The sequence below is a fragment of the Pediculus humanus genome, genomic scaffold (genome assembly GCF_000006295.1).
Source record: "Pediculus humanus corporis 1103172107677 genomic scaffold, whole genome shotgun sequence".
Classification (NCBI taxonomy): Eukaryota; Metazoa; Arthropoda; class Insecta; order Psocodea; family Pediculidae; genus Pediculus; species Pediculus humanus.
Window position 1 is genome coordinate 199,044 of NW_002987286.1, and position 16,409 is coordinate 215,452.

General features: G+C 26.0%; 3 protein-coding genes across 3 annotated transcripts; all 3 read right to left on the reverse strand.

Annotated features, from left to right (window-relative positions):
• Positions 1–5,007: 5,007 nt before the first annotated feature.
• On the reverse strand, positions 5,008–8,922 carry Phum_PHUM294320 (uncharacterized protein; the record flags this gene model as incomplete). The annotated part of the gene is made up of 5 exons (XM_002427045.1): positions 5,008–5,561; positions 7,118–7,438; positions 7,631–7,767; positions 8,276–8,573; positions 8,835–8,922. The coding sequence occupies 5 exons, from the start codon at positions 8,920–8,922 to the stop codon at positions 5,008–5,010; spliced, it is 1,398 nt and encodes a 465-aa protein (XP_002427090.1).
• Positions 8,923–10,217: 1,295 nt separating this feature from the next.
• On the reverse strand, positions 10,218–10,553 carry Phum_PHUM294330 (uncharacterized protein; the record flags this gene model as incomplete). The annotated part of the gene is made up of 1 exon (XM_002427046.1): positions 10,218–10,553. The coding sequence occupies one exon, from the start codon at positions 10,551–10,553 to the stop codon at positions 10,218–10,220; it is 336 nt and encodes a 111-aa protein (XP_002427091.1).
• A 3,900-nt stretch (positions 10,554–14,453) lies between these two features.
• Phum_PHUM294340 (protein extra-macrochaetae, putative) lies at positions 14,454–14,970 on the reverse strand (the record flags this gene model as incomplete). Its single annotated transcript, XM_002427047.1, has 2 exons — positions 14,454–14,459; positions 14,527–14,970. 2 exons carry the CDS (start codon positions 14,968–14,970, stop codon positions 14,454–14,456), a joined length of 450 nt encoding a protein of 149 aa, XP_002427092.1.
• Positions 14,971–16,409: the final 1,439 nt, after the last annotated feature.

Below are 16,409 nucleotides of genomic sequence, written 5' to 3' on the forward strand. Positions count from 1 at the left end.
AAAAATTTAATAATGATGAATATGTCACGATTTCTAATACAATTAAAAAAAAAAAAATCCCGACATTAATTAATTAAAATTAAAAAAAAAAATGAATCGATAAAAAATTATTTATTAAAAAATTAATAGGGAAAAATTTTAATGTGTCAATAATAATAATAATAATAATAATAATAATAATAATAATAATAATAATAATATTAAAATTTATTCATAAAAAAAAAAAAAATTTTTTTAACATTTTTTTTTCTGTTTTTCTATACATACAAAAAATAAAAACTATTAATAATAATATGTTATTTTAAATGAAATATTATCATTATTATTATTATTTGAATTTTAAATTTAAGGTAAAATTTTATGTAAATAATTCATGAGTTGAAAACTCAAGAAAAATTTTGTTTTTTTTTTTTTTAAATGTAAATTCAAATTCGGTCGGAAAAAGGTAAAAAAAAAAAATTTAAATTTATAAAATTTATTTTTTTGAAAACAAAAACAAAATAAATTTACCCTAAAAACATAAAAAACATAATCGTGTGTGTGTGTGTTGAGATAATGTTTTTTTTTTTTTTTTTTCGTTTTAAAATCCAGGTTCAATTACCACAGAAAAAAAAAAAAACGTTTTCGAGCCTAATTCCAGGCACCGCAAACCGCATCCTGAGTTTCTACGTGTTAAATTACACGCAATAAACGCGTAAAAAATAAATAATAATAATAATAATAATATTTGAAATGAATAATGGAAAAAAAAAAAAAAAATTCAGGGAATTTTATTTAATAAAAATTTTTCTAGGATAAAAAAGAATTAATCGTTAATAATATATTCGCGTTTTCATATAATAATAATAATAATGATGATCACGTATTGAATGGGGAAAAAAAAAAAAAAAGATTTAGGCCGTCGAGCCTATACAGGTACGTGAATTTATATACGTTTGGCAATTATAATGCAGGCATTAAGCCAAAGATAATGACCGGAAGTTTAGGTTGGATGCGCTTGCTTGCAATCATTCGGCCGCGTCACACTTTTGTGAATGAGAATTTTCATTCTTATTTTTTTTTTTTTTTTGATTATTATCATTATTATCATTATCATTATCATTATTATTATTATTATTATTATTATTATTATTTTAAGGTTTTTCGTTTCGACATGACGATAATAATAATAATAATGATAAAACGTTTGTTTTTAAGGCGTTCGATGATGGTTATGATGAAATTTCATTGAAAAAAAATTTTTTTTTTTTAAATTTTGGCGGTTTTTTATTATGCGACGTTGCCGCATTTCGTTTTTAAATTGATTTTTTGTTTTTTTCGTACGTTTGGATTTGAAATAAGGAAAAATGCTCACATTTGTTGTTGTTGTTGTTGTTGTTAACGATCCAATTTTGTAGGAATGGTGATCTCCACATAATTCTCCGGACGTAAAAAGAGTAAAACCAGATTGTTTATGCATAAATGATGGAATCCAGAACTAAAAAAAACTACTTGTTCAAGTGGATTCTGAACTAAAATGAAAAGGTTTTTTTGTTCATCACAAAAAAAAAAGGCGGGGTCGTACGGATGTGTGGGTTCACGCTCTACTTGGTATTATTCTATTATTATTATTATTATTATACGATTTAGTTTATATTTATAAATATTTTTTCTGGTTTTTTACATCTTTTAATGCAAAAAAAATTATGAATGATTGAATGAAATGCAAAAAATACCTCGTAAAAAAAAAAAAAAAAGTGAATGAAAAACATAAATGTATACATTCTCGTGAATAATAATAATAATAATAATTGAGAGAATTTAAAAAAATAAATAAATAAATAAACCAAATGGATTTTTTCTAAAAGTTAATAGCGTATAAAAAAATAATGAGGAACTATATTGTTGAAAGGCTCCTTAAATATAATTGGATATTATTATTATTATTATTGTTTTAAGGAAAAAACAGGAAGGGTTGGACAGATTAAAATCATTTTACCGAATGAATTTTATATGCATTTTAAAAAAAAAAAGGTCTAGAATATTCTTTAAGTATAAAAACAAAAAAATTTTTTTTTTTTTTTTTTTTTTTTTTGGATGCCTGAGAATTTTTTTTCCCAAATCATTTAAACCTCTCGATAATAATAATAATTTTTCATTTGATTTGGAAAAAATGACGTAAGAATATTTATTACTCTATGGGTATGCGCTTTAACTACATTGATAAGGCATAAAAAAATATTTATTATTATTATTATTATTAATTTATTTGGGCGTTTTGTCGCGGAACTTAAAAACATATTTTTCACATTAAAAAAACTAATAATATTTGTTGTTTGTTATTGTTTTTTATTAAATTTTTTATTCGTGTAAATATTTTTTTGCACTTGAAATGTACTACTTTAAACTTAAAACAAACAGTTACAAACAACAACAAACGTTTTCTTAGAAAATTAATCATCGATAAGATAAACTAAAAAAAAAAAAAAAAAAAAAATTTTTCCTTATTCACCTACGCCTAATGTTTTACTATCAATCAATGAATAATAATAATAATAATAATAATGATAATAATGATAATGATGATGACGATGATGATGACGATGATGATTATGATTAAGAAAATAAATTTTTTGTCATATGAAAAGAATCAGTTCATAATAATAATATTAAAATATTACAAAATAGAAAGAGACAAAAAAAATCAATCAATTATTATTATTATTATTATCATCATCATTTTTATTATTATTATTATTATTATTATTTATTAGAACAATTTTTTTTTTTATTCGTTTCATCTTGTTTATTATCATTATTTGATTTTTCTTTCGGTTGAGCACATATCAATATTTGAATGCAATCAGTTTTTTCTTTTTTATTTTTTTCATCATTTTCATCATCCGGTGGATCTCCGAGTATGGTTCCATAAGGTACATAAGGTGGATCCACAAGTTTTTGATAATTTTTTTCTTGTTTTTCACACATTTTTTATCCCCCCGCTTTTTTGTCCCCCTCCTTTTTATTAAATTTTCATTTTTTTCTTTTGGTTAATTTTTTTTTTTTAATTCATTATTATTTATTTATTAAAAAAAAATTCCATTGTTTTGTTTGTTTTGTTTTTTCACTTTGGCGACAAAATTGAAAATTCATAGAGTAAATAAATAATTTATATCCACGTCAAAAAAAAGTTTTTAACCGCGAAACAGACGATTTTTAAAAAAATTTTTTCCATATTAAAACATGATTTATATCGGTTGGAATTCAGGTTTGTTTTCAGGTTAAAACAACAACAACAACAACAAACGCTCAAACGTGTCTTACGCGTTTGTCTCTTCGCTTTAAAAAAAACAATTAATAAAAAATAAAATAAATGTTTATTATTGATAGACACAAAAGAACAGCTGAGAATTTTTTCTTATATTTTTTATTATTATTATTATTATTAAAAATCAGATATTATACAATGAAATGAGTCACGGATGAAAAAAATAAAAAGAAAATGGCGGCAGAATCTTTATTTCCTCTTCTTCCTCCTTCTTTTTTATCCGTTATTCAGTTTGTCCAACCGAAAAAAAAAAAAAAAAAAGGAATGTCAAATTATTTGTGCCAGAAACGGTTTATATATCGCACATTCGCGTTTTATAAAATCGCGAAAATATTTTCGTGACGTCTCGCATTATTATTATTATTATTATTATTATTATTATTATTATTATTATTATTATTATTATTTCGTAGCGACCAACCGAGGAAAACCCGAGAAAAAAAAAAATTTTTTTTTTTAAAAACGATAATCAAGTAAAAAAAAACATTTCACACTTTGTGAATATTGAATTAATTTTACTTTTTATTTGATCGTTAAAAACGACACAAAAAAAAAAAAAATAATAATAATAATAATAATGATAATGATAATAATAATAATATAAAATATAAATTGGCGTGACTAATGATGAAAATAAAACAATTTTTACTTAAAAATAAAAAAAATTTTTTTAATAAACGTTTGGATTTCATCTCGTGGATTTTGAGTCACTTTTTTTTTTTTTTTGTTTCACGCTTTTGATTTTATTATTATTATTATTATTATTATTTATTGGATTTTAAAAGAAAAAAAAAATAGTCTGACCGTCCGTTTTGATGACGACACGTAACGATCATATATTTATAATAATAATAATTATTATTAAAATTTTTTTATATGATTTGTGTGGGTGACTTTTTTTTTTTTGGTTCGTTAAAGTGTGAAAATGTTACTTGTCACTCGTCGTGACACAATTTCATTTACAAAAAAAAAAACATTTTTGTCAACAAAACATTGAGTTTGTCAATCTTGTTTTTTTTTTTTTTTTTTAAAATTTTCAACGGTTGACTTTAAAAAAAAAAAAATTTTTTCTCTCGTTAGATTGATCTTATTTTCGACGTTCATCTACTTGACCTTTGAAATTGTTTTGACTTTTAGTATATTTTATCTTTTGTCACGAACTTTTTATTAAGGCTCCGAATTTTTCTTTTTCTTATACGTCCTAGTAAATGTGGTAGTGGCAGTAGTAGTAGTAGTAGTAGCAGTAGCAGCAGTAGAAAATAATAAATAAAAATATTATTTTGTATTCTCTCTCTCGGTTTTGCATATTCGTTAAATGGCCTCAACGTGACCTTCTGACACAATCGTATTGCAAAATTACTTTTTTTTTTTTTTTTTTTTAGGACGCAGGTGTGTCAGTCAGGTGTGCACCCGGTTTATCAACAAAATATTTTTGATAACGATAACAAGTATCTTAAAGAACAAAAAAAAAAAAAAAAAAGTCTTGTCAATTTTTGCACGAAATCAACTTAAGTGCAAATTGCGTGCGAATAAAGTGCTTTTTCCTAAAACCTATAATTTAAAAAAAAAAAAAAAAACAAAATGGAGGAAAATAAACGTGTAAAAATTTTACTTTTTATTTTTTTACTAGAAAATTTTTAAGTTCAAATTGAAAAAAAAAAATATCATTTGTCAGTATTATTATTATTATTATTTCAAAGTTACAATCTGTATGGTGATGGTCCCAATGGTACGTATTGATCTTGGGTTAATCTGACTTCTTCGTACGGACCGTAAGGTACGTAAATATCCGATAGAATTCTCGTCCTGTATTCTAATCCACTGCATGGTATTATCGAACACATTCGAGGTATGGGAGTCTTCACTCCCGGTCCCACAAAATAAGAAGGACCGAGATAATTATATAATCTTGGCTGATTTAAATCTGGACGGTTGTACGAAAGGGTTGATAAAAGGGGAGGACCGTAGGGTTGATATTGATATTCGCTCGTGCATCTTTTTCTCATTTTATCCGGGTTTTCATTTTGCACGTCTTCAGGCGGATTAGGTTTCGTACAAGGCTCCGTCGCGGGTATCAAACCGTATTTTTTTTTCAATTCTTCCAATTCTTGTTTACCTTTGACTCCTTTTCTTTCGGCTTTTTGTATTTCATCTAAATCGTATCTCTCGTTTGAAAATGGTGACATTTGCCAATCTCTTACCGAGGGCACGTTCAAATAATCCGGAGGGCAAACTTCTTTGAAATAATACACTCCTTTACAGCAAATTTTCTTTTTCCTTTTTTTATTTTTGTTTTTTTGATCGGATTGATTTTGATTATTTTTTTTTTGCCCCGATTGATTTTGATTATTTTTTTTTTGACCCGATTGATTCGGATTGTTTTTTTTCATTATTATTATTATTATTTATATGAATTCATTAATATTTTTAATTTTGATATTACAAAATCTTTTTTTTTTTTTTTTTTTTTTTTTTTAAATAATGATAACGTTTCTTTTTTTATTTATTTTGGTTTTTTTTTTTGTTTTTCTTTTTCGATGCGTCGGAAAAAATAATTTTTTTTTTTTTTTTTTTAATGCCTCCTTATTAAAATTAATAAATTTTAAACGATGCCTCCTTAATTTTTTTTAAATATAATTATTGCGTGTTTGTTATAACGGTTTTTGATTATTTTAAAATGGATAAATTTGAGAGAGCGTTTGAATGATTTAAATTAAACGATTATAAATTATAATGTCTTTATTTTATTTGATTTTTTTTTGTAAAATTAAATAATTATTACACTCGGTGTTTTTTTAAAAAATTGTTTTATTATTTTGATTATTTACTCTATGACTTTGGAAATCGAGAGCGCGCGCGCGTACGTATAATATTTTCAAGATTTTAATTTGATCCATTTTTGTACATTTTGCATGATGGCACGTAAAATAATTTTTTTTTGCTTTTGTATTTCTTCTTCGTTGTTTAAAAATGATATAAGTTTGGATTTGGATAAATGAAATGATTCTTCCGGTGTTGTTTTTTCATTTCCGGTTGAAATTTTTTCCACATTTGTAAGTTTTGAAAACATTTCCGAGAAAGTTTGTAAATTTTTAACGGCGGCTAATCGTTCGGAATCGTTTAAAAGTTGAATTTTATTTTTCAATTTGAAATTTTTAAATTTTTCAAATTTTTCTCTCAAGTTATTATTATTATTATTATTATTATTATTATCCGGTATTATTGATTTTTTATTGACGGTTTTCACGTCGGCATTATTAAAACAATGATAGTGATATTCATTTTCCCTTATTAATGTTTCAATTTTTTTTTTAATCCTTTTATTTTTATCAACGTTGGGTATGGCAATTTTTAATTTTTTTATTCTGACAACGTTGCCTTTTTTTAATTTTAAATTTTGTGAAATTGGGGGCCGAAGAGTTTTCTCGACGTTTTTATCATCGATCGATTTTTTTTCACGTACGAAATCAAATTTTTCCATTGACGTCCCTTTACTTATCAACATTTTCTCCGATATTTTCTTTTCCACGGAATCTTTTTTTTTTAATTTTTCTTTAATTTTTTTTAATTTTTCGTCTCTGTGAATGTGCGGACACGTACATATTTCCTCATTTTCATCTTCTTGCGTCGTGCTCGGTATAAAATTTTCATCATCCGATATTTTTTTCATTGAGTCAAACGAAACGACCGCGTCATCGTCATTTTTGTCGTTGTCGTCGTCGTCGCCGTCGTCGTCTCCGAATGTTTTTTTTGTTATTTCCGTCATGTAATTTTTAAAATTTTTAATTTCTCCGGTGTCGGTAACGAAACCGTTCAAATCCCAGGTGAGAGGACAATTTTCATTTTTGCACGGTTTCACATTATCCGCATTATTACTTTTGCTAAGAAACGTGGGGGGTATCGATAATTTCGTTTTGCAAATGGCGACGTGTAACATTAAATTAATTTTTTCCAACAAATCTTGCATTTGAGTACAATCTTCGTGTATGCTTATCAAATCCGGAGTTTTTTCCATTAAATATTCATTTCCGATAAAAATGGATTTGTGTAATTCAATCAGACGTTTTTCTTTATCCATATTCACGTCAAATATTTGTGAATTCGGTTTGTAATTCGTTGTAATATTTTTTACTGATGATAGTGAAGAAGAAGAAGAAGAAGAAGCAGCCATTTTCGCTAATTTCATTGATTCCTCTGAATAATTTTCATTTAAATTATCGTTTTGATAAAATTCATTACAATCATCACAATCATTACAATCATTACAATCATTATTATTATTATTATTATTATTATTATTATTATTATTAATTTCTAAAGCACGCATGACTTTGGCTCTTAATGCCGGTGGTAATTCAACTTTTAATATAACAGGTTCATCAAATTTATTATCAACAAATTCATTTTCCAATTGTTCATCGTTATCCAAAAATTGGGATTTTAAATTTTTTAACGTTTCTCTTGTCATTTTAAAAAATTTTTTATAATATTATTATTATTATATTATTATTTTTATAGTGTAATTATTAAAAAATTTACATTTTTTATCCGAAAAAAAAAAAAAAAAATTTTTTTTTTAAATTTATTTTTATTGTTTTTTTTTTTTTTAAAAAGAAAAATTTTACATATGATTTCGACGAATCATTTTAAAATTATTTGTTTACAAATAATCACAGCCTTTTCGAAAAGCTTTTTTTTTTTTTTTTTTTTAAAAAAAAGTCATAGAGTAAGTGAAATGTTTTTAACCATCGACGTCATGGCTCAATTATTTATATTGATTTGAATATGAATAAATTCATTTATAATAAAATTAAATAAAAAATTTTATTTTTATTTTTTTTATTTTTTATGTACTTATTAATTTTTTTTGTTTAAAAAAATTTTGTTTAAAAAAAAAAAAAAAAAAAAAAAAAAAGGAAAGGAAAAAAAAAAAGAAAAAAAGGTTAAAATTTCCAAAAGGGAACAAACGTTCCATAATGTTGAGCTTTTGGCCTTTCCGGTAAAATATCTTTAAAAGTGTGAAATTCAGGTTTTGGAGGGATTTTATAGGGTGAAGAGTCCGTTAAACCCGTCCAATTTGGATTTTGCGGTAAATAATATAATCCTTCGGGTTTAGGTTTTGCTTCTGGGCATTTCAACGTCGGATATAAATTTGGGGGTCTCGGAGAATCGAATTTGATATCTTTTAACGGTACGTGTTTCAATAATGGTTCTCTTCCCAATTTATATGGAGTTTTCGTTATAATATTTTTATCAACGTTTATTTCTAACGGTTTTAAATTTATCGGATCGGAATTGTTCGTTGTTGTTGTTGTTGTTGTTGTCGTTGCGACTTTTTCCGTTTTTTTTAACGTTTCCGACGACGTTTGTGATTTTGTTTCTTTTCCATATTCGTTCGTAACGTCCTCTTCCGGTTCGATTTTTTTTTTATTATCGTTAAATTTTTTATTATAATTTTTAGCTAATTCCCTATGGATTTCTCTTCTTTTTTGATTTTCTAAATAATCGATATCCCATCTTTCATCACTAAATGGTGACATTTGAAGTGACATTTCATTTTCCGATGGTAAAACTGATGAAGTTTTCGATTTAATTATAGAATTTGTTTGATTCATGTTTTTTTTTTTTTCAAATATTTGAAAAAAACTTTATATAAAAATAATATTAATTAACAAATCTATGAGTGATGTTTTAACGGTAATATATGTAAATAAAAATAAAAAAAAAAGCAGACGAAATATAAACTTTTGTCCATAGAATAAAAAAACTTATCGATAAATATTATTTATAATTAATAATTTTTTTTTTTTTTCTGATGAATGACATTAACCTTTTAGAATATTCTTTTCCTTAATTATTATTATTATTATTATTATTATTATTATTATTATTATTATTATTATTATTATTATTATTATTATTATTAATGATCGATATATATATTTTCTTTGGAAAATTTTATCGATATATCGATACCCGACGGTTAAAAAAAAAAATTTCCGTATCATATTTGTTGTTTGTTTTAAAATAATAAAAAAAAAATTTTATTTGGTTTTACATAAACAAAAAATTTATTCGAAATTATTATTATTATTAACAATTTCTTGTATTATTATTATTATCATCATCATCACTATCTTCGCTGCAATAATTTTTTGGCGGATTAAAATCAAAAATAATATTTATTTTCGGTTTGAAATACATGCAATTTTTATTACAATTTTGTTCTCGTTGGTTTCTATCAAACGTTTCGTTTACGTTACAGTTATTATTATTATTATTATTATTATTGTCATTATTGTCATTTTTATCATCGCTATCCAGGTAAAAAATTAACGGAATCATTTTGCGTTGTTTTTCACAAGGTTTTTTCGGATCAGAATTCATTTTTAATTTTTTTAAGGTTTTTTTTTTTATAATTATTTCATTTAATTTTTTCTATTTTTTTTAATTAATTTTTTTTTTTTTTATTTTGATACGAAATATTATAGCAGACGAATTTTTTTTTTTTGTTATTTATATTTTTAAAAAAATTATATTGGCAATACTGCAAATTTCTACTACAATAATAATAATAATAATATTAAAATAATCAAAATTTCAATTTTATCTAAGGCTCAATAAAACTTTTTTTTTTTTACATATAGAAAAAGTGGGGAAGGATTTTTTTCCCCCGTTATTATTATTATTAATAAATCGATTAACATAACTATTAACGATAGATATCGATAAATTAATTTTTAAATAAATAAATAAGGGAGAAAAAATTTTTTTTACGTGACGATGACGTAAAAAACTTTTTTTTTTTTTTTTTCAAATAAATTATATTTAACGATTTTTTATTATCATTATCATTTTATTTATTAATAAATGAAATCAATTATTAAAAAAAAAAAAAAAGAGGATTTTGTTATTCTTGTTTGGGAAGTACGAGATGAACGTAGAGATTCATTTCCGGTTCACAAGGAGAAGAAGAAGAAGAAGGAAGTGATGGCGGAAGTAGAGGAGGATCTTTTTTTATTTGCATTGGAATACAACATTGTATCGGCGGCGGTGGACAAATTGATATCATCGGCCCACAACATTTATTAACTTCTCGATATTTAAGCTTTTGAGTTTTCAAATAATCCCTTTGTATCGCATCACTCATAAATATATCATATTGACCGACAGGAAATGGATCCACCAATTTTTGATAATTGATTTCCTTATCGTTACACGGATTAAAACATATTTTATCGCACATTTTTTTTTTTTCTTCTTTTTTTTCCTCTTTTTACTTTTTTTTTTTAAATTTTTTTAAATTTTTTTAATTTTTTTTTAATTTACAAAAAATTTTTTAAAATTATTTTTTATTCGTCGAAAGCCATTTTTAATTGTTATTTATAAATAAAATCATTGTTTTTTTTTTCTGTCTCTCTCTTTCTCTTGTTTAAATGGCGAAAATTTTGAAAATTCGTTCCGGAACTTAAGGGTAACGATTTTCTTTTCTTCCTCCCCTTATCACGTGACGTTTTAAAATAAATTTAAAAAAAAAAAACCTTCATTATCACAAAATAATAATAATAATTTTAGACGACCTTCGATTAAATTTGATTTTTTTTTTTTAATGGCGGCTATTATCATCGTTACGACAAAAAAATCTATTGAAAATATGTGTGTCTGTGAGTGCGTGTGTGGAATATCGATGATTAATAATAAATAGAAAAAGGAAAAAAAAAAATTTGTTTTGTGTTTGTGTTTGTTTCGTTTCAAAGTACAAACAACAACAACAACGAACGAAAGAACTTTGGACTTATTTACTTTGCATGTACTCTCAACAAAAAATTTAACAATATTAAAAGAAATTTTTTTTTTTAAACACGTTAAAATTATCATTAACCAAAAACTTTTTGCTTTCATTATCATTATTATTTTAGAATTTTATTAAAAAAAAAAATAAGGTCGTTATTCGGAAAAAAATAATAATAATAAAACATAAATAAATTCTAAATTTATATTAATTTTTATTTTTTTTTAATAATTTGTACAACTATACATTATAAACAAACAATCAAACAAACAAAAAAAAAAAAAAAAGTTACAATTTTTGCTACGGTTAAATTTTCTCAGTGTTTTTGCATGTGTTCGTGTGAATGAGTGCAATTTTTTTTTTTTTTTTATTTGTTTCTTAAAAGCGACGATTTAGCAAAAAAAAAAAAAAAAAAAAACGATTTTTCCTGTCGGTGGTGCCACGATCAACACCAAGTTTTTCTTTTTTTAAATCTTTATTGCAATTTTCTTGAGTTTCCATCGCGTTTTCCTTTGTTCCCCATCTTTGACTGCTGGTTTTCATTTTTTTTTTGCCACCATTATAATTTCAATGAAAGACGTTTCCACCTCCTCCTCTTCCTCCTTTGATTTCTCTCGACCACCATTTTGAATCGTCGCGTAAATTTTTTTTTTGTTTTTAACACGATATTGTCCGGCTATCCGTTTCCTGGATCTTCTCCAAATGGACAGGTGACATCTGAAGCAATAAAAAAAAAAAAAAACGTTAAATTCTATTCGTGTTAACAACAATTTTTGCGTGTGTTCATAAAATTTCGGTTTGGCAAACCTCGAATCTCTATTATTATAAATTTTTATTTTATTATTATTATTGTCGTCGTCGTCGTGGAAGAAAAACTTTGCGTCGTTAAATAATAATAATAATAATAATCAATGGTGTCAATGTTGGAAAAAAAAAAAAAATTTTTTTTATAAAAACAGTAAATTTCAATGGGGCCTACCTGTTAGGCAGGTGTTAAAAAGAGAACGACATTAAAAGCCTAATCACACATAAGCAATTTCTTTCAAGGTCGAATTATTTTTCTTTTTTTTTTCTTTTTTTACCCGGTACTTTTTTTTTTTAACCGTTTGCACTTAATTTGACTGTTTGCTTTTATTATTATTATTATTATTATTATTTTCACGTTTCTATTTGCTTTCGACATTTTTTTTTTAAAGACTTGCGACATAGTCATTAAAAAAAAAAATTTTTTTTTTTTTTTTTATGATTTCCTTTATTCGATTTACTATGAAAAAAAAAAAAAAAAAAAATCTTAAACATTCCATCGATATCGATGTTTTTTTTGAACGTGACAAAACATTTACAAATATTGATTTACAATGAAATGATGATGATAATAATAATAATAAAAAGGTTCGAGTTTATAGATTTTTGTGAGGAGGCGGCGGCGGGCGGTGACAGTAATAAAAGGCATAAATCTTTTTCTTATAACGGGAAATGACCGACCACATGTTATACTGTCAACTTTATATAGAATACTTTCTACAATGTTGTTTCCTCTTTGAAGAAGAAAACATCTGTGCGTGTGTGTGTGTGTGTGTGTGTGTGTTGGAGTTCCATGAGCCAAACTTGACAATTCTCAATTTATGTGGGTTTATTATTAGGAAGTAAAAATTCAGTAAGGAGAGAAAAAAAAGAGAAAGAGAAAGAGAGAGTGTATATTTTGAGGATTGTCTACGCTGAGCTTGCCATTGAGAGAGCCTTCATTTCGAGACACATGATGTATATAGATAGACAATGCGTGCATGCACATGCACGGAACAAAATAAATATAAAAAAAAAAAAATATTTTTATTTAAATTCGTAAGTTAAGTATTGCGTATTTTCCTACATTTTGATTCCCCCCGTTCGGTCTTCTCATTATGTAACGTTTCAAAAGAGAAATATAAGTGAACAGCTGAAAACAAACGCTTCGTATATATAAAACACGTGCACATGATTGCAGCTTGAAAAAAAAAAAAAAAAAAAAAAAAGAAAAAATAGTATTCATTGAAAGAAACTTTGAAAAAAAAAAAAAATTCTTTATAAAATCATCATCGGATTAATAATGTTTTCTTCTTCAAATTTTTTTTTTTTCAAGAGCTTTGAGAAATCGATTAGAAAATGATGAAAATATCGGGGTTTTGTAATCGACGTGTAAAGTTTCGCGAAAGTTTTCAAACAAATCAAATCACTATCAAATTAAATGATAAGAATTAATTCAATACAAATAAAATCAAAGGCATTGTTGTTGTGTTGCGGTTGTTGTTGTTGTTGTCGAAACTAAAAAAAAAAAAAAAAATTAACAATACTAATAAATATGCTGTTGTTTTATGTTGATAATTTTCCTAATTCAAACACGCGCACGCGTACGTGCGTACGCATGAACTCACGCACGAATACAACAAGCTTTTAGACATGAAGTGAAACTTTTTTTTCTTTTCTAAAAACATCTTATCATTCGGCGTCATCGTAAAACATAATAAAAAAAAAAATAAGGCCGCCGCAACCTCCACCTTTCTCTCCCTTTCCCAAATATCCAAAAGGTCATTCCCATTGCAGTTATCACGAGGCCAGGTGTCTAACGAATTCCCCCCATCCCTAAAAAAAATCTCAGTTGTGCAACACCCTTTTCACCAACATTAAGAATCCTTTCAATGCAACTTCCGTGGGAAAGAAATCACAGACCTATGGTTGGTTGTTCCTACATGAATAAGCCCTTAAAAAAAAGGAAAAGGAAAAGTAAAGGATTTGTGACGGACGCGATGAGAACTTTGGAGGAGGACACCTGCGTTTTTTTATTCAATTTAAAAGTGTGGCAGATTTACATGTTTTCCAACAATGATAATGGCGGTTGAAATTTTTTTAACAACTTTCTCTTTTTGATTATTCGTCGACTTCTCCGTCCAGGTGTCCAAGTATAATTGTGGGAGTCGTTCCGGATTAAATCAAAACTTTTTTTTTTTTTTTTTTTTTCGAGAATGATTGCTCAACGGTGCCGAATGCAAAAGAAGGACATACCACCGTCCAGGTGTTCGTGATAACCTTGAGTGTTTCCCAAATGGATGAAATATTTAATATTGTAATTTCAGCTTTAATTTAACAAAAAAAAAAAAAAAAAAAACCTTAAAAGTTTATTTTTCCTTTTTTTTTTTTTATAACGATTCGAAGCCAACCGCGTAATTATGGCCGCAAAAACAACATCAGCAATTATATTACTCGATTTATGTCGCAAGATATTTATTAAAAAAAAAAAAAAATTTGAAACATTTAATGAGCAATTACGTTTTGAAGAATGATAAAAACTTTCATTGGTTTTTGCCTTTTTAACATGTATTAAAACTTAGACAAACAACTTACAACGTCACGAATGATAAAACAAACAAACAAACAAACGAATGAAACTTACAGATCTATGAGATGTAGGCTCTGTTGGAATCGGCGACGTTGAATTTGATCTAACATTAGGTATTATGGTGTTCGGACTAGAAGCCAAAACCCCTAAAGGTTGCCTCTGTGATCCCGACACTACGGTTTGAGGTACTGTCGTTCCTGTCGTACCATTTTCTCCTTGTAACCTCGCCGTGAGTTCTGCCGCATTTATATTATTAACACTGGGATGAGTTTCTAAAGCGTATTGCAAATCACATATATAGTCAATAACATATTGTATAACTTCTAATTTTGTTAATTTTTTGTTTTTCGGCATAAACGGCACTAAATCTTTTAATTTACTTAAATACATTTGTATTTCTTCATTTTCCACATCTTTCCTTCTATTTATTCGTCCGTTTTGAACTCCCGAGAGGTTATTACCTCCCGATGAACCACCAACATCGACAACAGCTTTCATTATTACACAAAATTTATTATTATTTACTCGTTTAAAAAACGCGAAATTTTTTTTTTTTTTAATAAAAAAAAACACAATTGATTGTTATATTTAAAACGTTCACAGATTAATTTTATAAATATAAATTTAATTATTGGAAAAATCGATAATTATTAATGAATATCGAAACAAGTATCATAAATCACAAATAACTCGCACGTCTATCTCGAATCGAAAGTTTAACTCGAATGAACGTCGGACTTGAAAATACCTGTTCAATTTAGTATTGCGACGTCTCAAAAACTATACATTATAAGAAAACTATGTAAATAATATTATATTAACGCTATTCCCTTTCTTTTAACTTTCACAAACGCTCGAGCTTCATTTGCTCCGCCCCAATTACATAAACCGGTTCCATTCCGCAAAGAGTTTTATCCGCATATTTCAACCCCTTTTCATTATTTTTACATTTGTTTCGAGTTCCGCGTTAGTTTTCCACACGAAATTTTCATTTTAAATCTTAGATGACTCTTTCATCCTTTTCTTAGCATGCGGCCAACGTATGCCATTTTACACAAAAAGTTATTTTTTTAGTCGATGGAGTCTAAAATTTTCCTTTCGTGGGAAAATTCGTCGGATTTCTATTGTAAATTATTTTTTATTTATTTGGATATGAAGTATTCTTTGTTTTTTGGGCGAGTGGGGGGGGGGGTGAAAGTGAAAGTAAAAAATAGGAAAATTTTTTTTAAAAATCATTCTTATTTTTATTATTATCTTTAGTTACTAAAACCCGAGTATTATTAGTTAATAATTGATCCGACAATTATCCGATTCGTAAAATTTACTATAAAATTTAAAATTTATTTTTAAAAAAACAAAGGAAAAATGACCAAAGGAAATGTGGTTGGTAACGAGTGTATGTGTGTGTGTGTGAATTAAGTGTGAATGTTTGCGCAAAACCAGAAACATCCCTCTCGTTGTTACATAAATGGAAAAATCGGTGAGAAAAAAAAAATAGTATACTAGAAAGAGGGTGTGGGCAAGAGAAAGAGTTGTGAAAGAAATTCTCATGGTGGTTGTTCCCTATATATACATATTATTTAAGATAAATCAATGATTATAATAAGAAGAGAATGAGAAGCTGCGACCGGTTAGTGGCCCTCATAAATGGCAGCAGCTGCAATAGTCGTCAATAAATGAAAGAGTGACAAGGATCATCATTATTGTGTCACTTAAATGCATTAATTGAGATTTTAGTTTAATCGTTAATTGATATATTAATTTGAGAAACAAAAAAAAAAAAAAAAAAATTTGTTTTTCTTTTCATCCATCAACGCTTAAGAAAATAATATATATATAAATTTCCGTTGTTTCTTTTTATTTATTGACACTTTAAATATTATCATAAGTAAGTGTTTTATATACAATTTTTGTTTTGTTTCTAACGACACGTCATT